We start from the raw sequence: 15,731 nt of genomic DNA, 5'->3' as shown, positions 1-15,731 counted from the left end.
ATGCATTTGGCGTGCCGCTCGATGGCCGGCGGGCGCGCGGGCGCCGCGTCAGCGTTGAGCTCGATCCTGCCGCCGTCCTCGCCGCCGCCGCCGCCGCCGCCGCCACCACGAGCCATAGAGCAACGCCCGCTGGCTGACTGAACTGATAGCTACTCTGTCCGTCTATTGTCCACTGACACCTGCAACATACCACACTGATCACCAAGCGACAACCACCACACGCAGCACGCGTCTCCGTCGCCCACATTCCCACGCGACGCGACGCGAGGGCACACGACACTCTGCGACGGCACACGACTGCAGGACCCTTGTTAGCAGCCACCCCCATTCTCCTAGCCCAGGAGCAAGTATGCCTGACACTGCTTCGGATCTTGCCTGTCCTCTTGACGCTGCTCTTGTCGTCGTCGTCGTTGATGTCTTCGGCGTCGATGGGTGTAGGGAGACGACGCCGGCGGCGATGGTGACCGATGACGTCAGCGCCAGTCATTCATCACCCCACAGCTCAAGATCTCATCTCGCCTCGACATTGACACACACGATACATTGATAAGGATTCTGCGAGACGAGCAGCAGCAAGCAGTAGCCCGATCTGCGGTCTTGACAAGCTGTCGATCTTGTGGCATCTCGGCGCTGATCACTTTTGACAAGAGGCACAAGTGGAGCTCGTTAGTCTGCCCGCATTGCCAATGACCCCGGTACCTCGGCAGCGGGTGACTGACGCCACTACAACCACGCCATATGGCTCCCCGCACAGCATTGACCCAGGATTCACAGACGGAGCGACCTCACCATCACACCATGCGTCTTCAGCATGTACTAGGAGCGTTCATCGCCGCGAGCGCCGCCACGGCCTTCAAGCAGGTCCCCTTTGACCTCGGGGACCCGTTCGGACCGCGCAGCGTGCACGACACGTTCGTGGACCACTGTAAGCTAGCTCCATGCACACCCCCAACTCACGCCCAGTCTCGTCGTCCCGCGCCGGCACCGACACGGTGCTCCAGACCGCCGTCGAGGCGCTGTACGCCAACTCGACGGTGACCACGACCATCGACCCAGGCTTCAACATCCTGCGCTATGCCCAAGTTGCCGAGGAGCCGATCCTCGTGCGCGAGGACAAGTCCATCCAAAGCCTAAAGAAGACATTCTTCTTCCAGCCTAGCAAGCGGCACCAGGGGCCGTACGCTGCACGCCGGGAGGAGCTGCCGCACTTCACCAAGGTCAACGACGACGATGGGTTCGTGGTCGAGCAGGTCGTGCTCGCCGGATACGACGTCGCGTGGCGCAACACCGAGTTCAAGCTCATCGTCGCTACCTGGCCCGAGGGGTTCTACCAGGCCGTGCAGTGGCACATTGTGAGCGACGACAAGCAGGCCAACAACCAGCTCCTGGCCGCCGTGTCAAAGGTCGCACGCACGTTCGAGGACGTCATCTGGGTGTTTGACCAAGGGTGGTGGCAGCCCGACCGCAACCTCTGGCTGTCGGTGCAGAAGGCGTCGTGGTCCGACGTCATCCTCGACGAGGAGTTCAAGCACGGCCTGCAGCACGACTACCGCTCCTTCCTCAAGTCACGCGACACGTACAAGCGTCTCGGCGTGCCTTGGAAGCGCGGCCTCATCTTCCTGGGCCCGCCGGGTAACGGCAAGACGGTCAGCCTCAAGGCCATCATGAAGGAGCTCGACATCCCCGCGTTGTATGTCAAGTCCTTCAGGTGTAAGTCGCTACGTATATGTGCACGCGCGCGCGAGCTGACATACGCCCAGCGTACATGGGCGACGAGGGCGGCATCAAGGACATCTTCAGCCGCGCGCGCGAGGAGGCGCCGTGCCTCCTCGTGTTTGAGGACCTCGACTCGCTCATCACGGACGAGAATAGGGCGTTCTTCCTCAACGAGGTGGACGGCATCGACGACAACGACGGGCTGCTGCTGGTGCGTAGGCGAGCGGGCATCCCGCCCTCGAACCACACACCCACCGTGTTCTCTCCCCGCTGACCCACACCAGATCGGCACAACCAACCACTTTGACCGCCTCGACCTGGCGCTCTCGAACCGCCCGTCCCGCTTCGACCGCAAGTACAACTTCCCCAACCCGACGCGCGACGAGCGCCGCCAGTACGCCGTCTACTGGCAGGACAAGGTTTCCGACGTCGAAGGTATCGACTTCCCCGACGACCTGCTCGACGAGTTTGCCGACAAGACGGACAAGTTTAGCTTTGCGTACATGAAGGAGGCGTTGTGAGTAGTGCCGAGGCCGACGTGGCAGGCTGAGGCGATCATCTCGAGGACCCCCAGCTGACACACACACCCCGCAGCGTATCCGCCCTCCTCCAGATTGCAGCCGACGAGTCCAAGCACCCGCCCGAGTTCCGCCCCACCCTGCTCAAGGAGGTACAGCACCTGCGCGACGAGCTCGACCGCGGCGACGGCGACGGCGCGAAGGCTGCCGAGGCGGGCGGCAGTGGCCGTGGCAGCGGTGGCGGAGGAGACGGCATGCTCGAGGGCTCTGGCTTTTTCTCGCGCATGCGCCAGGCCGCGCTCAACCCGCCTGCGCACCGCATGGCGTACTCTTACCCGTGGCTCGACAGCAGCGAGATCTACGGTTGAGAGCAAGGACATCATGTACCTGGCCACAAACAGAATATGAATGAAGCAAGCAGATTGTTCGGTGTCGAGGCACTGACTATGACGTTTGCGGAATAGCGTCTCGATGGAATGTGTAACATGGCATGGTGTAGGTCGTCGCTTCGGGAGGCCCAGCGGCTCTCGTAACAAACACCCAGTGGCAGATGACGACGGTCAAACCTTCTTGAAGGACAGCGCACGAGCATTGCATTGGCTAGACGCACACCCCGCCGCATCCCTGGAACCCTCATGTGCGCCATGCTACGCTCGCTTCGGCCTGTATGCACGCTGCCTGCTCGCGTGAGGCATCAACTACCGAGGCTATATGCACATATTCAGCATGGCGGCCCTGCAAGATCCCTGGCCTTATCGGCTGCGACCGCGCCGTCCACTTGCTCCATGTTATCGCGACACCCCCGAAATAGACACGGCGCGGCGCCTGGAATGGATGGAGTATGTAGGATGCCTTTGATAGATCGAAACTCTAACCAAAGACGGTGCGAGAGTGCCGTACTCGACAAGCTGGGTGTTGTGGGGGGCGGGGGCGAGCGAGACAGGCAAGAAGCATACTTAAGCCAGCGTGGGGTGCAGAGACGCCGACTTGTCTTCCCCACCACCCTTTCCACCGCCACACCACCATGCGCCTCGCTCTCCTCTTCTCGGTCCTCGCGACGGCCGCGTCGGCGCTCGTCGCTCCCCGCAACAACGACGGCTGCATCACCCCCAAGGTCTTCATCGTGTCGTGAGTCATCGGTGTGCGCGTCGCTGTCGTGCAAGCAGCGCACTGGGCCGGGCTCGAGCTGACCACCCGCCCACAGCATGTTCTCGCCCGAGGACGTGTGGACTGCCCCGCTCAAGCTCACGCACAACGTCTCCCTGCCCGGCCTTTCGCCCCTGTTCCCCTACGTCAACTGCAACGCCGCGCGCGACGTCTGTCACCTCATCACGGGCGAGGGCGAGATCAACGCCGCTGCGACCATCAGCGCGCTCGTGCTCAGCGACAAGTTTGACTTGCGCAAGACGTACTTGTGAGTCGGAGGCCGGCGCGCCGACCGAGTCTTGGCGAGACAACCCGAGAAGGGCCCGGGCGGCATTCAAAGGAGCGAGACGCTGACACCACTGCTCCAGCCTCTTCGCCGGCATCGCCGGGGTCAACCCGCATATCGCGACCACCGGCTCGGTCGGCCTCGCGCGCTACGCCGTCCAGGTTGCACTCGCGTACGAGCTCGACGCGCGCCAGATCCCATCCAACTGGACGACGGGCTACTGGGTCCAGGGGACCAAGCGTCCTGGCACGCTCGACGGCGCGGTCATCTATGGCACCGAGGTGTTCGAGGTGAGTCCAGCACCAGCTGACACTGTACATAGCTGAGCTCACACCCACCCCCAGCTCAACACCAACCTCCGTGACAAGGTCCGCGCGCTCATCCCCTCGGACATCAAACTGAACGACACGGCGACCGCGGCGGCGTACCGCGCGACGTACAACTACACCCCGGCCAACGCGCCCCCGGCCGTGTTCTACGGCGACGTCGCCACGTCCGACGTGTACTTTGCCGGCAACCTGCTCTCCGAGGCGTTCGGCAACATTACGCAGCTGTGGACGAACAACACGGGCGTGTACGCGCTCACGGCGCAGGAGGACAACGCGTCCTTTGAGGCCATGGTGCGCGCACACAAGGTCAAGCGCGTCGACTTTTCTCGTGTCGTCCTCATGCGCACCGCGTCCGACTTTGACCGCGCGCCCACCGGCAAGAACGCGTACGACGCGTTCGTGGCCGACCAGGGCGGCTTCGAGCCCGCCGTCGAGAACATCTTCGTCGCGGGCAACTACATTGTCCAGGGCATTCTCAAGAACTGGGGCGCGTTCAAGGGCGGCGTGCCAGCCCAGGACGGGTGGCTGCACGATGCCGACATCTTCCACACGCTCTCGATGAAGCGCCGCGCACTTGAGCAGCGCGGTGTCGAGCGCCGCCGTGTGCAGCGCGGTGTCCCTCTCGTGCAGTAGTTGCAAGGACAGTTGTAGCAAGGACTCTGGGCTAGGTGACACCTGGTACAATGCATATAGTGCTTTCTGTGACCTGTCGTAGGCGAATGACGGCGAGTGGCCAACATCAGCCTCGTTGGAACGACACTCGCTCGCCGCTCTGTGTAACCATGGAATCCTTGCAAAGCGCGAGGCTTGGCGCGCGTCTCCCGTGTGCCGAACGCTCTTGGGCAAGTGCCCGCTCCAAGCAACACCGAAGCGTTGGTGGTCACGGAGCAACAGTCGCCTGTTGCTGTGTGAACATCGGAACGGCAACGGCGGCGGTTCGACGCTCGCTGGATCCGGACCTGTCTCAGGAGGAAGGAGATTGGCGGCCGGGGTCTGGGAGCGGCGAACTGTCTTTTGTGTGCGTGGTGTGTTGTGTGTGTTGTGTGCGCGATGAGGGGGCCCGTCGCGGTTGACCTCTTCCCAGTGTCACTGACAACCAGTGCACTGCAAGGGACCTCACCAGCGCATAGTCGACCGTGTGGAGACGTCTTTTGGGCATGTTTCTGCAGCAGCCTTTTGCGCTGGCTGACGTCCTTGAGCAGCGCCACCAGTGCGCGGATTGTCGACCACATCGGTCTCTACCACGCGAGAGGCTGCGTCCCGGCGTACTCGACATGACAATTGCATACACCGGCCCCAAGACAACTGTGTTTTCCGCGACCACCCTCCCTCTCCACGCCCGCCCCCGTCTAGTAGAACCAGCGGTACTGCGGGTCCGAAGGCCCGTTGGACAGCGCGGCGGTCGGCACGTCCTTGCTGGTCCATGTGACGCCTTGTTCGCGGTTCCGCCGGCGGTTGTCGAGGACCATGTAGGTGCCTGCCGAGTCAGCTCGAGACGTCGCACAGACCGCAGCTCGACTCACGGAGACAGATGAGGACGCAGATGCCGAGCGCTGCGATCGCCGCCGAGACAATGAGCGGGGTGACGTACTTTGGGGCAAACTGCTGCAGGAAGATGTTGGCTGGGTGTGAGCTCGCATGAATGCACAAGGAGTCAGCTCACAAGAGACAATGCCGCCGGCGTTGGCGCCAAAGTTCATCACGGCGGCGCGGAAGGCTCGCGAGTTCTCCTTTGTCGTGTTGTTCTGGACAAAGCTGGGATAGTTAGTCGTGACTCCACACTTCCAACTGCCCACCTGAGGAAGAGCACACTGGGGATAAAGCTGCCCGACGTGATGAGGAAGGTGCAGAAGTATCCTGGCGCGATGTGGTTGACCGGCACGCATGCGAGGGTGATGGTACCGATTACGACCAGCACTGCAGAAGTCAGCTGGGTGACACATGGAGGTTGGTAGCTGCTCACGGTTGGCGAACATGGTGTGGCAGGTGCGCTCGCGGTGGTAGTCGGACGAGATGACGACGCACCCTGTGGTCAGCTCGCCCCGATTCCGGCAGCTCACAAAGAACAACCACGGCACATGCGTACGGCGGCACCGTGTACAAGTTGGTCTTGACCTTGGAGAAACCGAACCTGCCGATGATCTGAGTGAGGAAGACAGAGGCGGTCTGGTTGGCGACGCCGTAGATCTACATAGGATGTCAGTTGCGCTATGCTGGGGTCTCAGTCAACTGACAAGGCAGTAGAACGCCCACGCCCACGTCTGCCACTCCTTCGCGGGCTCGAAGTACGCCTTGAGGTTGAACTCTGCGTCGACCTCGGTCGTGGCGTCCTTGAGCAGGCGCATGACGGCGACGGTGCGCTCGTGTGGTGTGAGGAAGGTTGACTTGGTGGGAAGCGGCGGGAGAGCGAACCTGGGGGTCAGCTCCGACTGTGGACGAGGTAGCTCACCAGGCGACGACAGCAAAGAGCACAGTCAAGCTGCCCTCTACGAGGAAGAGCAGCTGCCACCCGTGGAGGCGCGACTTGACCTGGAAGAGGCCGTACGACAGCAGACCGGAGAAGGCGCCCGAGATGGCGACGGTGCTGTACCATGTCGCCATGCGCTTCCCGAGCTCGTCGCGTTTGTAGAAGCACGCCCTGGGGAGTCAGCCTCACAGCGGAGTCGTGTTCAGAGAGCTGGACGCACAGGTACATGTTGAGCGAGGCGCCGAAGCAGCCTTCAAACTGAGGGTGTCAGTGGCTGAATCTCCACCGAATGTATGAAGCCACCCACCATGCCGAGGATCAGCCTGACCACCAGCGTCTGGTGGTAGTTCTTGACGGCGGCAGTGACCAGCGCCATCACCCCCCAGCCGGCCATGTAGATCGGCATGGTGCGGTGCGCCCCAAACTTCTTGCTCATAAAGGTACCCGGGTACGCCATGACGCAGAAGGGCACGTAGAAGACGGTGAGCATCGTGTTCCACTCGTTGCCCTTGAACCCGAGGTCGAGGCTGCGTGTGAGTTGCCGATCCCCCCCCCCTCAACTCACTCCATGTGGTCCGATTTGGCGTTCGAGACATTGCCCCGGTCGAGTGCGGAGAAGAGGTACATGAGAAGGATGGTCTGGGGGTTAGAGCTGGCGGAGGAGATAACCCACAGGCAGGATCCTCTTGTCGTATGCGCGCACGACACGCTTGTGCACGTCCGGATCGATCTCGTAAGCCGCGACTGGCGGGTCAGCGACAGCCATCTTGAACTAACCCACCCTGCTCTGGGGTGAAGCGGTAGTCGCCGTTGTCGCCCGCAAAGTCGGCCGGGACGGCGGCGTCGATAGAGCCGATGGCTTCCTCCTTGCTGTCAGACGAGTAGGTCATTGTGGGTGCGCCTGGGCTATGAGCTTGCGTTGTTGGAGGGGCGGGAGCTCACGAGACGGTGGAAGTGCTGGGGAGTCACCATGTAGTCACCCGGTGAGTCCTTTAAATCGTCAAGTGCCCATGTCAGACGTCCATATTGTCGATAAGGACTGTGGAGACAAGTGCAGTGTCACGAGAGATACGGACCGCGAAAGGGAAAGAAGTTCAGGGGGTGGGGGAATCTTGGGTGCCGAGCTCCGCAAGTGCGGAGCCACACCTCCCTGGCTGGCTTCTTCACCGTTCTGCGTGCACTCGAGCCCGGCCGCACCCCGCAGCTTGGCGCAGCTTGGCGGTGACTGACACCACGCAGGTCCGCACATGCGGACCTGGCCCTCGGTCATCACCACCGTGCGATTGGACGAGATATCGAAGCGAAGCCGATAACCGCCAGGTCAGGTGGCGGCATGTTGGCTCCGCACTTGCGGAGCTGGGCATCAACATCGCTCTAGCCCTCGGTGAAGGCGGGAAGTTTGTGGAGATGTGCGGCTTCCATGCTTCTGTATGAGAACTGGCACCGATCGGGAAGCATTCTGTCGAGCGATAGGCGTCCGGGGGTGAGTGGGGGGCCGGGGTCAAGCTGGGGGAGACAGCTCCGATTATGCGGCGCTGGCCTCGTCCCGGCCAGATATCAATATAACGTTTGCAGTGTCACTTGTCACAACCACCGCAGCCAACACCAAGTTCAGCAACACCACACCTCAGCAACAGCCATACACCATGCCCATTGCTACCGCCGCATCTGTCCGCCCATGGGTGCCGCCCGCCGAGACCAAGGCCGACGTGGACTGGGCGACGCTCCGCACGATCGACTTGAGCAAGTTTGACTCGCCGGACCTGGCCGAGCGCGAGGCGATGTACGAGACGTTCAAGTCGGCCGTGTTCGAGGATGGCTTTCTGTATCTCGTCAACTTTGGCTTGTCGCAGGAGCAGATTGACCGCCAGTTCGCCATTGCGCAGCACGCGCTCATCGACAGCCACATCACCGAGGAGGAGAAGCAGCGCTTCCAGTGGAAGTATCTGGACACTGTGAGTTGGGACCATGGGGGAGATCTGACGCGTACAGGGCAAGTACACCGGCTACAAGCCCCGCGGGTTCTGGGACATTGCCAAGGGCGTCAAGGACAATGTCGAGAGCTACAACTACTACTCGGAGACACTAGGCGACGACGCCGACCTCCCCGCGTGCCTCTCATCTCACATTGGAGAGATCCGCGAGTTCACCGAGTTCTGCCACGACGTCGTGAACCGCAAGCTGCTCAGTCTCCTCTCGCGCATGCTCGAGCTGCCGGACGACTACCTGTGGGACAAGATCCAGAGCCACAACGGCCCGATCGGCGAAGGATACTTCCGGCAAATGATGTTCCACCCCGCTTCGGCGGAGCACCGCGCGAAGAGCGCAGTCCAGATGCACGGGCACCAGGACTACGGTGTGACGACCATGCTGCTGTCCCAGCCGATCGCAGCGCTGCAGGTGCTCTCGGCGGACGGCGCGTGGCGCTACGTCAAGTACAAGCCTGGGGGCATGATCGTCAACCTTGGCGAGGTGCTCGAGTTCATCTCGGGCGGACATCTGCCGGCTACGCGCCACAGGGTGACGCAGTGCCCGGCCGACCAGGCGGGCGAGTACCGCCTCACGATTGGGCTGTTCGCCGCGGCAAAGAACAGCGTGTCTCTCGGCCCGCTGCTCGACTCGCCCCTCCTCCAGCGGAAGGGGTATGTCAACCGCTTCCAACCTGGTGCCGAGGGTGTGGTGGACGCGACCAAGGTGGGTTGGGTGCCGGAAGGGGTGAAGCTGACAGACCAGATCCCCACGGCCGAGCAGTGGCGCGTGGCGCGCGTGCTCCGCTCCCAGACCCCGCCAGAGGACGTGGTCGAGGTCAGTGGAGTCAAGTACAACAGACAGTACTTCCAGGGCATCTATGTTCTGGAGCCTATCTAGTGGCCTCGAAGCGTTGTAGTTGAAAGCAGGATGAAATGAATGTGTCTTGGACAGCCTCGTCGCGTCGATTCCAGCGCACATTGCCCGAGTGCCACAGCAAGCGACGTCGCGAAAAATTCCCCCTCTTCTTGTTCCCCACATCTTCTTCTTGTTCTCCTGCTCTTCTTGCTTCCACATTGTTCATTACAACTCACAAGCCTTGCTACATTCCACGAGAGCCCTTGATGACAGGCCAGGCCCCAGCTCCGCGCTGGCCATGAGCCGTGGTTTGCCGAAACCCTGCAGGGCACACACATCCACAGCCAAGATCCCGAGTCCAAACCCCACTCGACTCGGCTCCCCTTGTTTCCTTGATAACACTCGCAGCAATAACAACGCTTCCTCATCACTACCAAGCAAGTGCGCAGATTGCTAACGATTGAGCCTGTATCTACTGCCATCGAAGGCTTCCCGCCCGCTCGAGGATAGACCATGTCGTCCGCGGAGGGAAGGGCGCCCAAACGACGCCGGGTCCAGCCCATCGTGAGCTGTCTCGAGTGCCGGCGCATGAAGTGGAAGTGAGTCAGCTACAGTAGTCGTCACCGTTGGCAAGCTGATATCACCAGATGTGATCGCGAGTTCCCCTGTGCCAACTGTCGGAAACGAGGGATCGGGCAGTGAGTTTGCGAGCACCGGTACGGTCTGACCCGCCAGCATGTGTCCAGGAGGAATGCTCCAGCCGATGAAAGGTGCGCTGTGGTGGCTGCGGCGGTCTAACAGCGCTCAGGTCGACAAGCTCAAGTGGCGAGTGAAACCTCTGCGCTCCAAGCCAAAGTGCAGGAGCTGGAGCAAGCCCTCGCGGCGGCGCAGAGCCGGCTTGCTGCCGCCGAGGTGAACCCCCGTTCTTCCTCGTCGCAAGGTTTACTCACGAGGGGTGGCGTTCTCGAGGGGCATGGTGGCGGTGGGGTTGATGAAGACGAAGATGACAACGACGACGACGAGGTCGAGCCCCAAGACAAGGAGTTCGGCCATGGCCGGCTGGTCGTCGGCGCGGACGGCTACTCGACATTCTACGGCAACGCTGGCGAGCAGTACATCTTGGTGGGTATCGCATAAGGCCGCGTTAACCCACCAGCACTCGGCCTCAGACCGCTACGCCGCGGAAGCGAACCCGTTCATCTTTGCCTCACACGGCGGCCAGACGGTTGACCGGCTCGTCGCGCAGCTCCCGAGACGCGACGACGCTGCGCGCTGGGCGACGCTCTACTTCGAGGCAGGTACCTCGTGCAGGGCATCACTAACCTGTTCAGGATGCCGCGATGCTCAACCGCACGGTGGAGCCAGGTCTCTTCTTCGCCCTCCTCGACAAGTTCTACGACGGCGGGCTGCCGCACTCGGGCGGGGGCACGACGCACCAGCTTGCGGTCGTATTCCTCGTCATTGCGTCCGGCGCCGCGATGGACCTAGAGCTATCGCCTTGTGGGTGACCGTGTCGGACAGCTGACTGACCCACCAGACAACGACATTGCGGAGAAGTACTTCCTCCTCGGGCGATCTTCACTCGCCATCAGTAGGTGGCAAGATGTGATTTAGACTCACCCACGCACCAGACTCCTCCAGCTCGATCACACTGGTCCAGGCCATTAACCTTATGAGCCGTCACATCTCCAACACGTTCAAGGGGCCTAAGGCAACCGAGTCGTTCTGGAACACTGTGGGGATGGCGGTCAGGTGCGCTCAGTCGGTCAGTACAGCATTGGGAAGAGGAATGCTAGCTGATTTGATGCAACAGCTCGGACTGCATCGTGATGGTACGGGCATCAGCTGGAACCTTGGCGGAGGAAGCTGACCCACCCGCAGGGCATACTTGGGACCTTGAGCCTGAGGAGGTGGAGCGCCGGCGGCGAGTCTTCTGGGAGGTGGGTGAGATGGTGTGGTAATCCGAGCTTAACCCACCAGATCTACTCTGAAGACGTGTGGCAAAGCATGATCCTCGGACGACCCCGACGTGGGTATGCCGTACCAATCAGGCGACGCAGCATCTCTAACCCACGCACTCAGTCATCAGCGCGGCGACAGTCGACTGCGCCTTCCCATCGCCCACGTCGAGCAGCTCTGAAGACGTCCAGTTCATGTGTGAGCTGTCAATCCAATGTAAAATACCAGCTAACTCCAGTTCACGAGTACAAGGTATGGGTTAGCCGCGAACTCACCTGACCAGCAGTACCGCCTCGTCAAGATCCTCGCACGCGTAAACGACATGCAGACGCAGGTGGCGCCGATAGCGTATCGCAAGATTCTCGAGGTACACCGGGCTCTCATGAGCTGTGAGCTACAGCAGTCCTCTCCGAAACCTAGCTCACCTGACCAGTCGAGAGTGACCTACCTGCCCTTCTGCACGTCGACGCGGCGCTCTCTCCCACCACGCACCACCGCATCCACTTCCAACGGCTGACTCTCAAGCTCCTCGCCCAAGAAGGGTGAGATGTGCCAATACTTGTTCTGATCTCCCAGGTACATGTTCCTCCATCGAGCGTACTTTGCCCGCGCGCTGCGCGACTTTGCCAAAGAACCGCTGGCTTCGACCTTTGGGTAAGCAGCTTATGAGCCTCCATCGCTTAAACCACGTAGCTACAGCTATGTGATTGAACTGGAGGCGTCACGAGTCGTTCTATCCATCTTCCGCGACTCTCTGTGAGCTGCCGAAGCGCTTGGCATTGCAGCTGACGTGCAGCGCCGTCAACTCCCTCCTTGCATGCCGCTTCTGGATCTTTTTCTTCCACGCCTTCACGGCCGTGGTCAACTTCGCCGCCGTGGTGGTTCGCTCCCCAACATCGTCATTGGCTGCAGCGGCGTTGGTGCACGTCGAGCAAGGACTAGCTCTGTTCGAGTCCATACCTGAAGGATTTCGATCACGAGACGACTTGGTGGGTGGCCTACGAATGTGACCCTCCGAACCCGCTGACCTTCCAGCCTGTACTACGACGTCTGGCCGAGCAGGCCAGACTCGCACTGCGCTCTGTCGGCGCCAGAGAACCGCACACAGCCGACGATATCATCGGCATCGGCACCAAGCTGGTCCGTATGGACCAACCGGCCCCGCCTCAAGACTACAAGATGCCGACCACGCTCGACGAGGCGGTTGCCGTCGCACACCAAGTGGACATTGAGCACCCGGAGCCACCGGCCTCCGAACCCGGCCAGGAGTGGTGGTGCCCCATCCCCGAAGCCACGCTTTTCGACCTCAACTCGAGCATTGGGAGCCTCGAAGCGAGCCTCGATCTCGACGAATGTGAGTACGGTTTCTGGCCTGCTGGAGTACTTCACCAGACAGCCACCGCCCATACTGATCTCGGCAGTTCTCAGTAGCATTGGCATCGAGCCACGTAGCTAGCACGTACATGCAATGTTCACCAGTCCGCTTGGGCTTGCCTAGTGTCCTCAAGTCGTCATCGAGGCAGTCATTGGACTCAGTGCCACTCCCCTTCATTCGCCGACGACACGAGCGGGGCATTGGCCGCTGTAACCTGACCTCTACACGCCGATGCCCGAGCCTTCGGACACTCGGGCCAGAAGTACTGTAGGAGACAGGCCGTTCCTCAGCCTTCCTTGGTCCGGCAGCATTGAGTGAACAAGCGAAGCGCAGCAGCTTGGTGGGAATCTGGTCTCCGGGTGGAGGCCAGGGTCGAGCGTGGCACTTCTAGACTCCGCCCCCCCTCATCGGCCAGAACATGTCACACTTTTCCTCCAGTCAGATCCGCGTCAGTCGTACGCAGCAGCTCGTCGGCCGCAACTGGCCTCTTGGCACGACCCAAGGTCCAGACCCTCGTACCTGCATGCAGATCTGCCTCGCCCCGCGCTCTTGGCACGCGAATATAGCTGGGCCAAGCGGGGACCGCCCGGTCGCGAACCCATTCACGGACTCTAGTACGGAGTCAGGCGCGAGGTTGGAGCATCGTAGACCCCCACAACATGCATATTGGGACAGACGCACGACAAACCTCGTTATCTGATACGCCCAGTCTTCGGCCTAGACCAATTGTGGCGTGCTGCGCAGACTTTGCGTTGTGGCATATGTAAAGCCGGCGCTGGGCGAAGAATGGTTGTGCGACACCGCCCAACAAAATGCCTCTTCTTCAGAAACGACAGCGGCCAGAGGGGAGCGGTTCAGTCTCTCTCACAGGCCAGCGCCCCACCGGCGGTCTGGGCGGCTCCGCCGTCTCCCTCTCCGGGGAACGTCCCACCGGCGGTCTGGCGTCGTCCGTTTCCCTCTCCGGTGAGCGGCCCACCGGCGGCTTGGCCTCATCAGTCTCCCTATCTGGCGAGAGACCCACCGCAGGTCAGGGTAGTGGATCGGTCTCTCTCTCTGGCGAGCGCCCTACAGGAGGTCTGGGCAGCGGGTCCATCTCCCTCTCTGGCGTCCGTCCAACAGGCGGCGTAGTCGACGGCTCGGCGGCGGGGTCAGGCACACCCACCGGCCTCACTGGCCAGCGGCCGACGGGAGGCGGCGGCCGTGGCCCAATGACTGGTCAACGCCCGACCGGAGGAGTCGACTGCCAGGCCGGCGATGCCGACCACGGGAGGTGCGATGGTACAGGATTCAACCGGCAGGCGAGGGAGGATACCGCCGCGTGGGCGACGTGGTGGGTCGCTGCGGGGGTGATCGTGCTCCTTACTGCGCTGTACCTCTTCCGGCTGTGGCGCGCAAAGGTGGTCAAGCGCCGTGTGCTGGCGCGTCGCTCGCCGCAGGACGAAGCCAAGGCTGGTGAAGCGAAGGTAGAGGTTGCCACAACGCGGCAGCACATCACTCGCGCCGCGTCCACTGCCTTCGGTAACCTCGCCCACGTCCGTGTCTTCCCGCTGTGGCTCTACTCCAACTCGACGGCCAACGAGTGGTTCTGGACTGCGGCGTACACCGGCGTCGTGCTCGGCCTGGGCATGTACGGCTCGAAGAGTAAGCTTTGCCCATTGGACGGAGCTGACCTCAGTGCCTGGGGAGGCGGTCGCGCCGATCAACTTCATGGGTTACATCGCGTACTCGCAAGTGCCCCTCATCATCGGCCTGGCGAACAGGAACAACCTCATATCGCTGCTCACAGGCATCTCGTACGAGAAGCTCAACTACCTGCACCGCGCTGCCGGCCGCGTGTGTGTTTTGACATCCAGTATCCACTCTATCGGCTGGGCGTCGAAGAGCGCCATGAGCCACGCGTTCGCGCCGGGATCGTACATCTTCAACACGGGCATGGTGGCATGGGCTGGCCTGCTGCTCATCTACATCTCGAGCTTCCGCGCCGTCCGCGCGTGGATGTACGAGGCGTTCCTGGCGCTGCATATCGCCATGGCACTGTGAGTTGCGCCACTCTGGCGTGTGTAGCTCATACTCGCAGCATGTTCATCATCGGCTGCCTCTTCCACTGGGTCGCGCTGTGGGGCTACCTTGCGGCCGGTCTGATCATCTGGGGCGGCTCGCGCATCGTCGGCCTCGCGCGCATGGTGTACCTCAACTCCGTGACACTCTTCACCAAGCCCGCCACGACGGACCACCTCGCGCTCGTCGAGCTCCTCGACGCAGAGGTAATGCGCATCACTGTGCCGACGCCGATGAAGTGGCAGGCGGGGCAGCATGCTTACCTTACCATGCCATCCATTACCAGGTTCCAACAGCACCCGTTCACGATGGCTACTGCGAGCGGGGACGCCGTGTTCTTCGTGCGCACGCAGCGGGGTAGGTCATCCCCGGTGGAGCCGTGGCTGACACCTCAGGCTTCACCCGCAGATTGCGAGACCGACTCATTGGTACCAAGTCGCGCACGCGCTGCCTGATCGAAGGCCCATACGGCAACGTGCACTCGATGCACCACTACGACACTGTGGTCCTCGTTGTCGGCGGAACGGGTGTTAGCTTCGCCACCTCGCTGCTTCTCGACACCCTGGCCGCGATCAAGCGCGGCGAAAGTGCCGTCACAGCGCTCCACATGATCTGGAACGTGCGCTCGGCAGACAACGTGGAATGGATCGCCCCGCTTGTCAACGAGGCGCTGGCAGCCAGCACCAGTATCAGAGTGCGCATCGATGTCTTCGTCACCCGCGGTGCTGTCCCCGCGCTCGAAAGCGACGAGGAGGACAAAGTCGCTGGCCCGTCGAGTGCCGTGGTGGAGGAGAAGGCCGGCCCGTTCGGTCTCAGCGCCGCCGCTACCCGCGCCGTCAGGCTCCATGCTGGTCGCTCGCCCCTCGAAGAGCTCCTTCGGGAGGACGTGCTCGCCTCCACCCACGACGCGGCGGGTGTATGTGTCACGGTCTGTGGGCCGACCGAACTCGCCTTGTCGGCGCGCCGTGCCGTTGTGCGGGTCAACACTCCCACCGCTGTGCTCCGCGGCCAAGTCCCCGTCTCGTTCCACGCCGAGGCGTTCGGCTGGTAG

The 15,731-nt window shown here is 62.0% G+C and overlaps 6 protein-coding genes across 8 annotated transcripts; 5 read left to right on the top strand and 1 right to left on the bottom strand.

Moving 5' to 3' along the window:
* The first annotated feature begins 769 nt into the window (after positions 1-769).
* yjoB (putative ATPase YjoB) lies at positions 770-2,784 on the top strand. The gene is made up of 5 exons (XM_062773138.1): positions 770-925; positions 964-1,710; positions 1,761-1,927; positions 2,001-2,233; positions 2,311-2,784. Exons 1-5 carry the CDS (start codon positions 799-801, stop codon positions 2,600-2,602), a joined length of 1,566 nt encoding a protein of 521 aa, XP_062629122.1. The 5' UTR covers positions 770-798; the 3' UTR covers positions 2,603-2,784.
* A 327-nt stretch (positions 2,785-3,111) lies between these two features.
* On the top strand, positions 3,112-4,700 carry NUP_0 (Purine nucleoside permease). The gene is made up of 4 exons (XM_062773137.1): positions 3,112-3,362; positions 3,439-3,648; positions 3,749-3,956; positions 4,011-4,700. The coding sequence occupies exons 1-4, from the start codon at positions 3,259-3,261 to the stop codon at positions 4,626-4,628; spliced, it is 1,140 nt and encodes a 379-aa protein (XP_062629121.1). The 5' UTR covers positions 3,112-3,258; the 3' UTR covers positions 4,629-4,700.
* A 557-nt stretch (positions 4,701-5,257) lies between these two features.
* On the bottom strand, positions 5,258-7,711 carry SPAC1039.04_4 (the record flags this gene model as incomplete). 3 transcript variants are annotated; one of them, XM_062773134.1, is made up of 15 exons in its annotated part: positions 5,258-5,472; positions 5,519-5,617; positions 5,659-5,750; positions 5,792-5,912; positions 5,959-6,021; positions 6,056-6,182; positions 6,230-6,407; positions 6,445-6,633; positions 6,683-6,720; positions 6,770-6,989; positions 7,028-7,101; positions 7,136-7,206; positions 7,244-7,368; positions 7,405-7,419; positions 7,539-7,711. In XM_062773134.1, the coding sequence occupies 15 exons, from the start codon at positions 7,709-7,711 to the stop codon at positions 5,345-5,347; spliced, it is 1,713 nt and encodes a 570-aa protein (XP_062629118.1). In that variant the 3' UTR covers positions 5,258-5,344. The 3 variants fall into 3 exon arrangements, with proteins under 3 accessions (XP_062629118.1, XP_062629119.1, XP_062629120.1); XM_062773135.1 differs by lacking the exon at positions 7,539-7,711 and having other exon boundaries at positions 7,244-7,363; positions 7,405-7,537; XM_062773136.1 differs by lacking the exon at positions 7,539-7,711 and having other exon boundaries at positions 7,244-7,537.
* Positions 7,712-8,108: 397 nt separating this feature from the next.
* Positions 8,109-9,330, top strand: JRG21 (putative 2-oxoglutarate-dependent dioxygenase JRG21; the record flags this gene model as incomplete). Its single annotated transcript, XM_062773133.1, has 2 exons — positions 8,109-8,417; positions 8,455-9,330. 2 exons carry the CDS (start codon positions 8,109-8,111, stop codon positions 9,328-9,330), a joined length of 1,185 nt encoding a protein of 394 aa, XP_062629117.1.
* A 178-nt stretch (positions 9,331-9,508) lies between these two features.
* Positions 9,509-12,659, top strand: SPAC1F7.11c_7 (putative transcriptional regulatory protein; the record flags this gene model as incomplete). Its single annotated transcript, XM_062773132.1, has 20 exons — positions 9,509-9,887; positions 9,936-9,986; positions 10,024-10,058; positions 10,097-10,410; positions 10,445-10,586; positions 10,654-10,788; positions 10,826-10,879; positions 10,920-11,023; positions 11,102-11,120; positions 11,170-11,228; positions 11,269-11,317; positions 11,371-11,445; positions 11,486-11,499; positions 11,531-11,636; positions 11,681-11,789; positions 11,824-11,901; positions 11,947-12,003; positions 12,044-12,236; positions 12,283-12,601; positions 12,640-12,659. The coding sequence occupies exons 1-20, from the start codon at positions 9,802-9,804 to the stop codon at positions 12,657-12,659; spliced, it is 2,019 nt and encodes a 672-aa protein (XP_062629116.1). The 5' UTR covers positions 9,509-9,801.
* A 1,171-nt stretch (positions 12,660-13,830) lies between these two features.
* On the top strand, positions 13,831-15,731 carry FRE2_1 (Ferric/cupric reductase transmembrane component 2; the record flags this gene model as incomplete). Its single annotated transcript, XM_062773131.1, has 4 exons — positions 13,831-14,263; positions 14,298-14,658; positions 14,700-15,037; positions 15,076-15,731. 4 exons carry the CDS (start codon positions 13,831-13,833, stop codon positions 15,729-15,731), a joined length of 1,788 nt encoding a protein of 595 aa, XP_062629115.1.

The sequence above is a fragment of the Vanrija pseudolonga genome, chromosome 4 (genome assembly GCF_020906515.1).
Source record: "Vanrija pseudolonga chromosome 4, complete sequence".
In the NCBI taxonomy this organism is placed as follows: domain Eukaryota; kingdom Fungi; phylum Basidiomycota; class Tremellomycetes; order Trichosporonales; family Trichosporonaceae; genus Vanrija; species Vanrija pseudolonga.
Note: the sequence above shows the minus strand (reverse complement) of the source record. Positions and strands in the feature narration are given on the sequence as shown.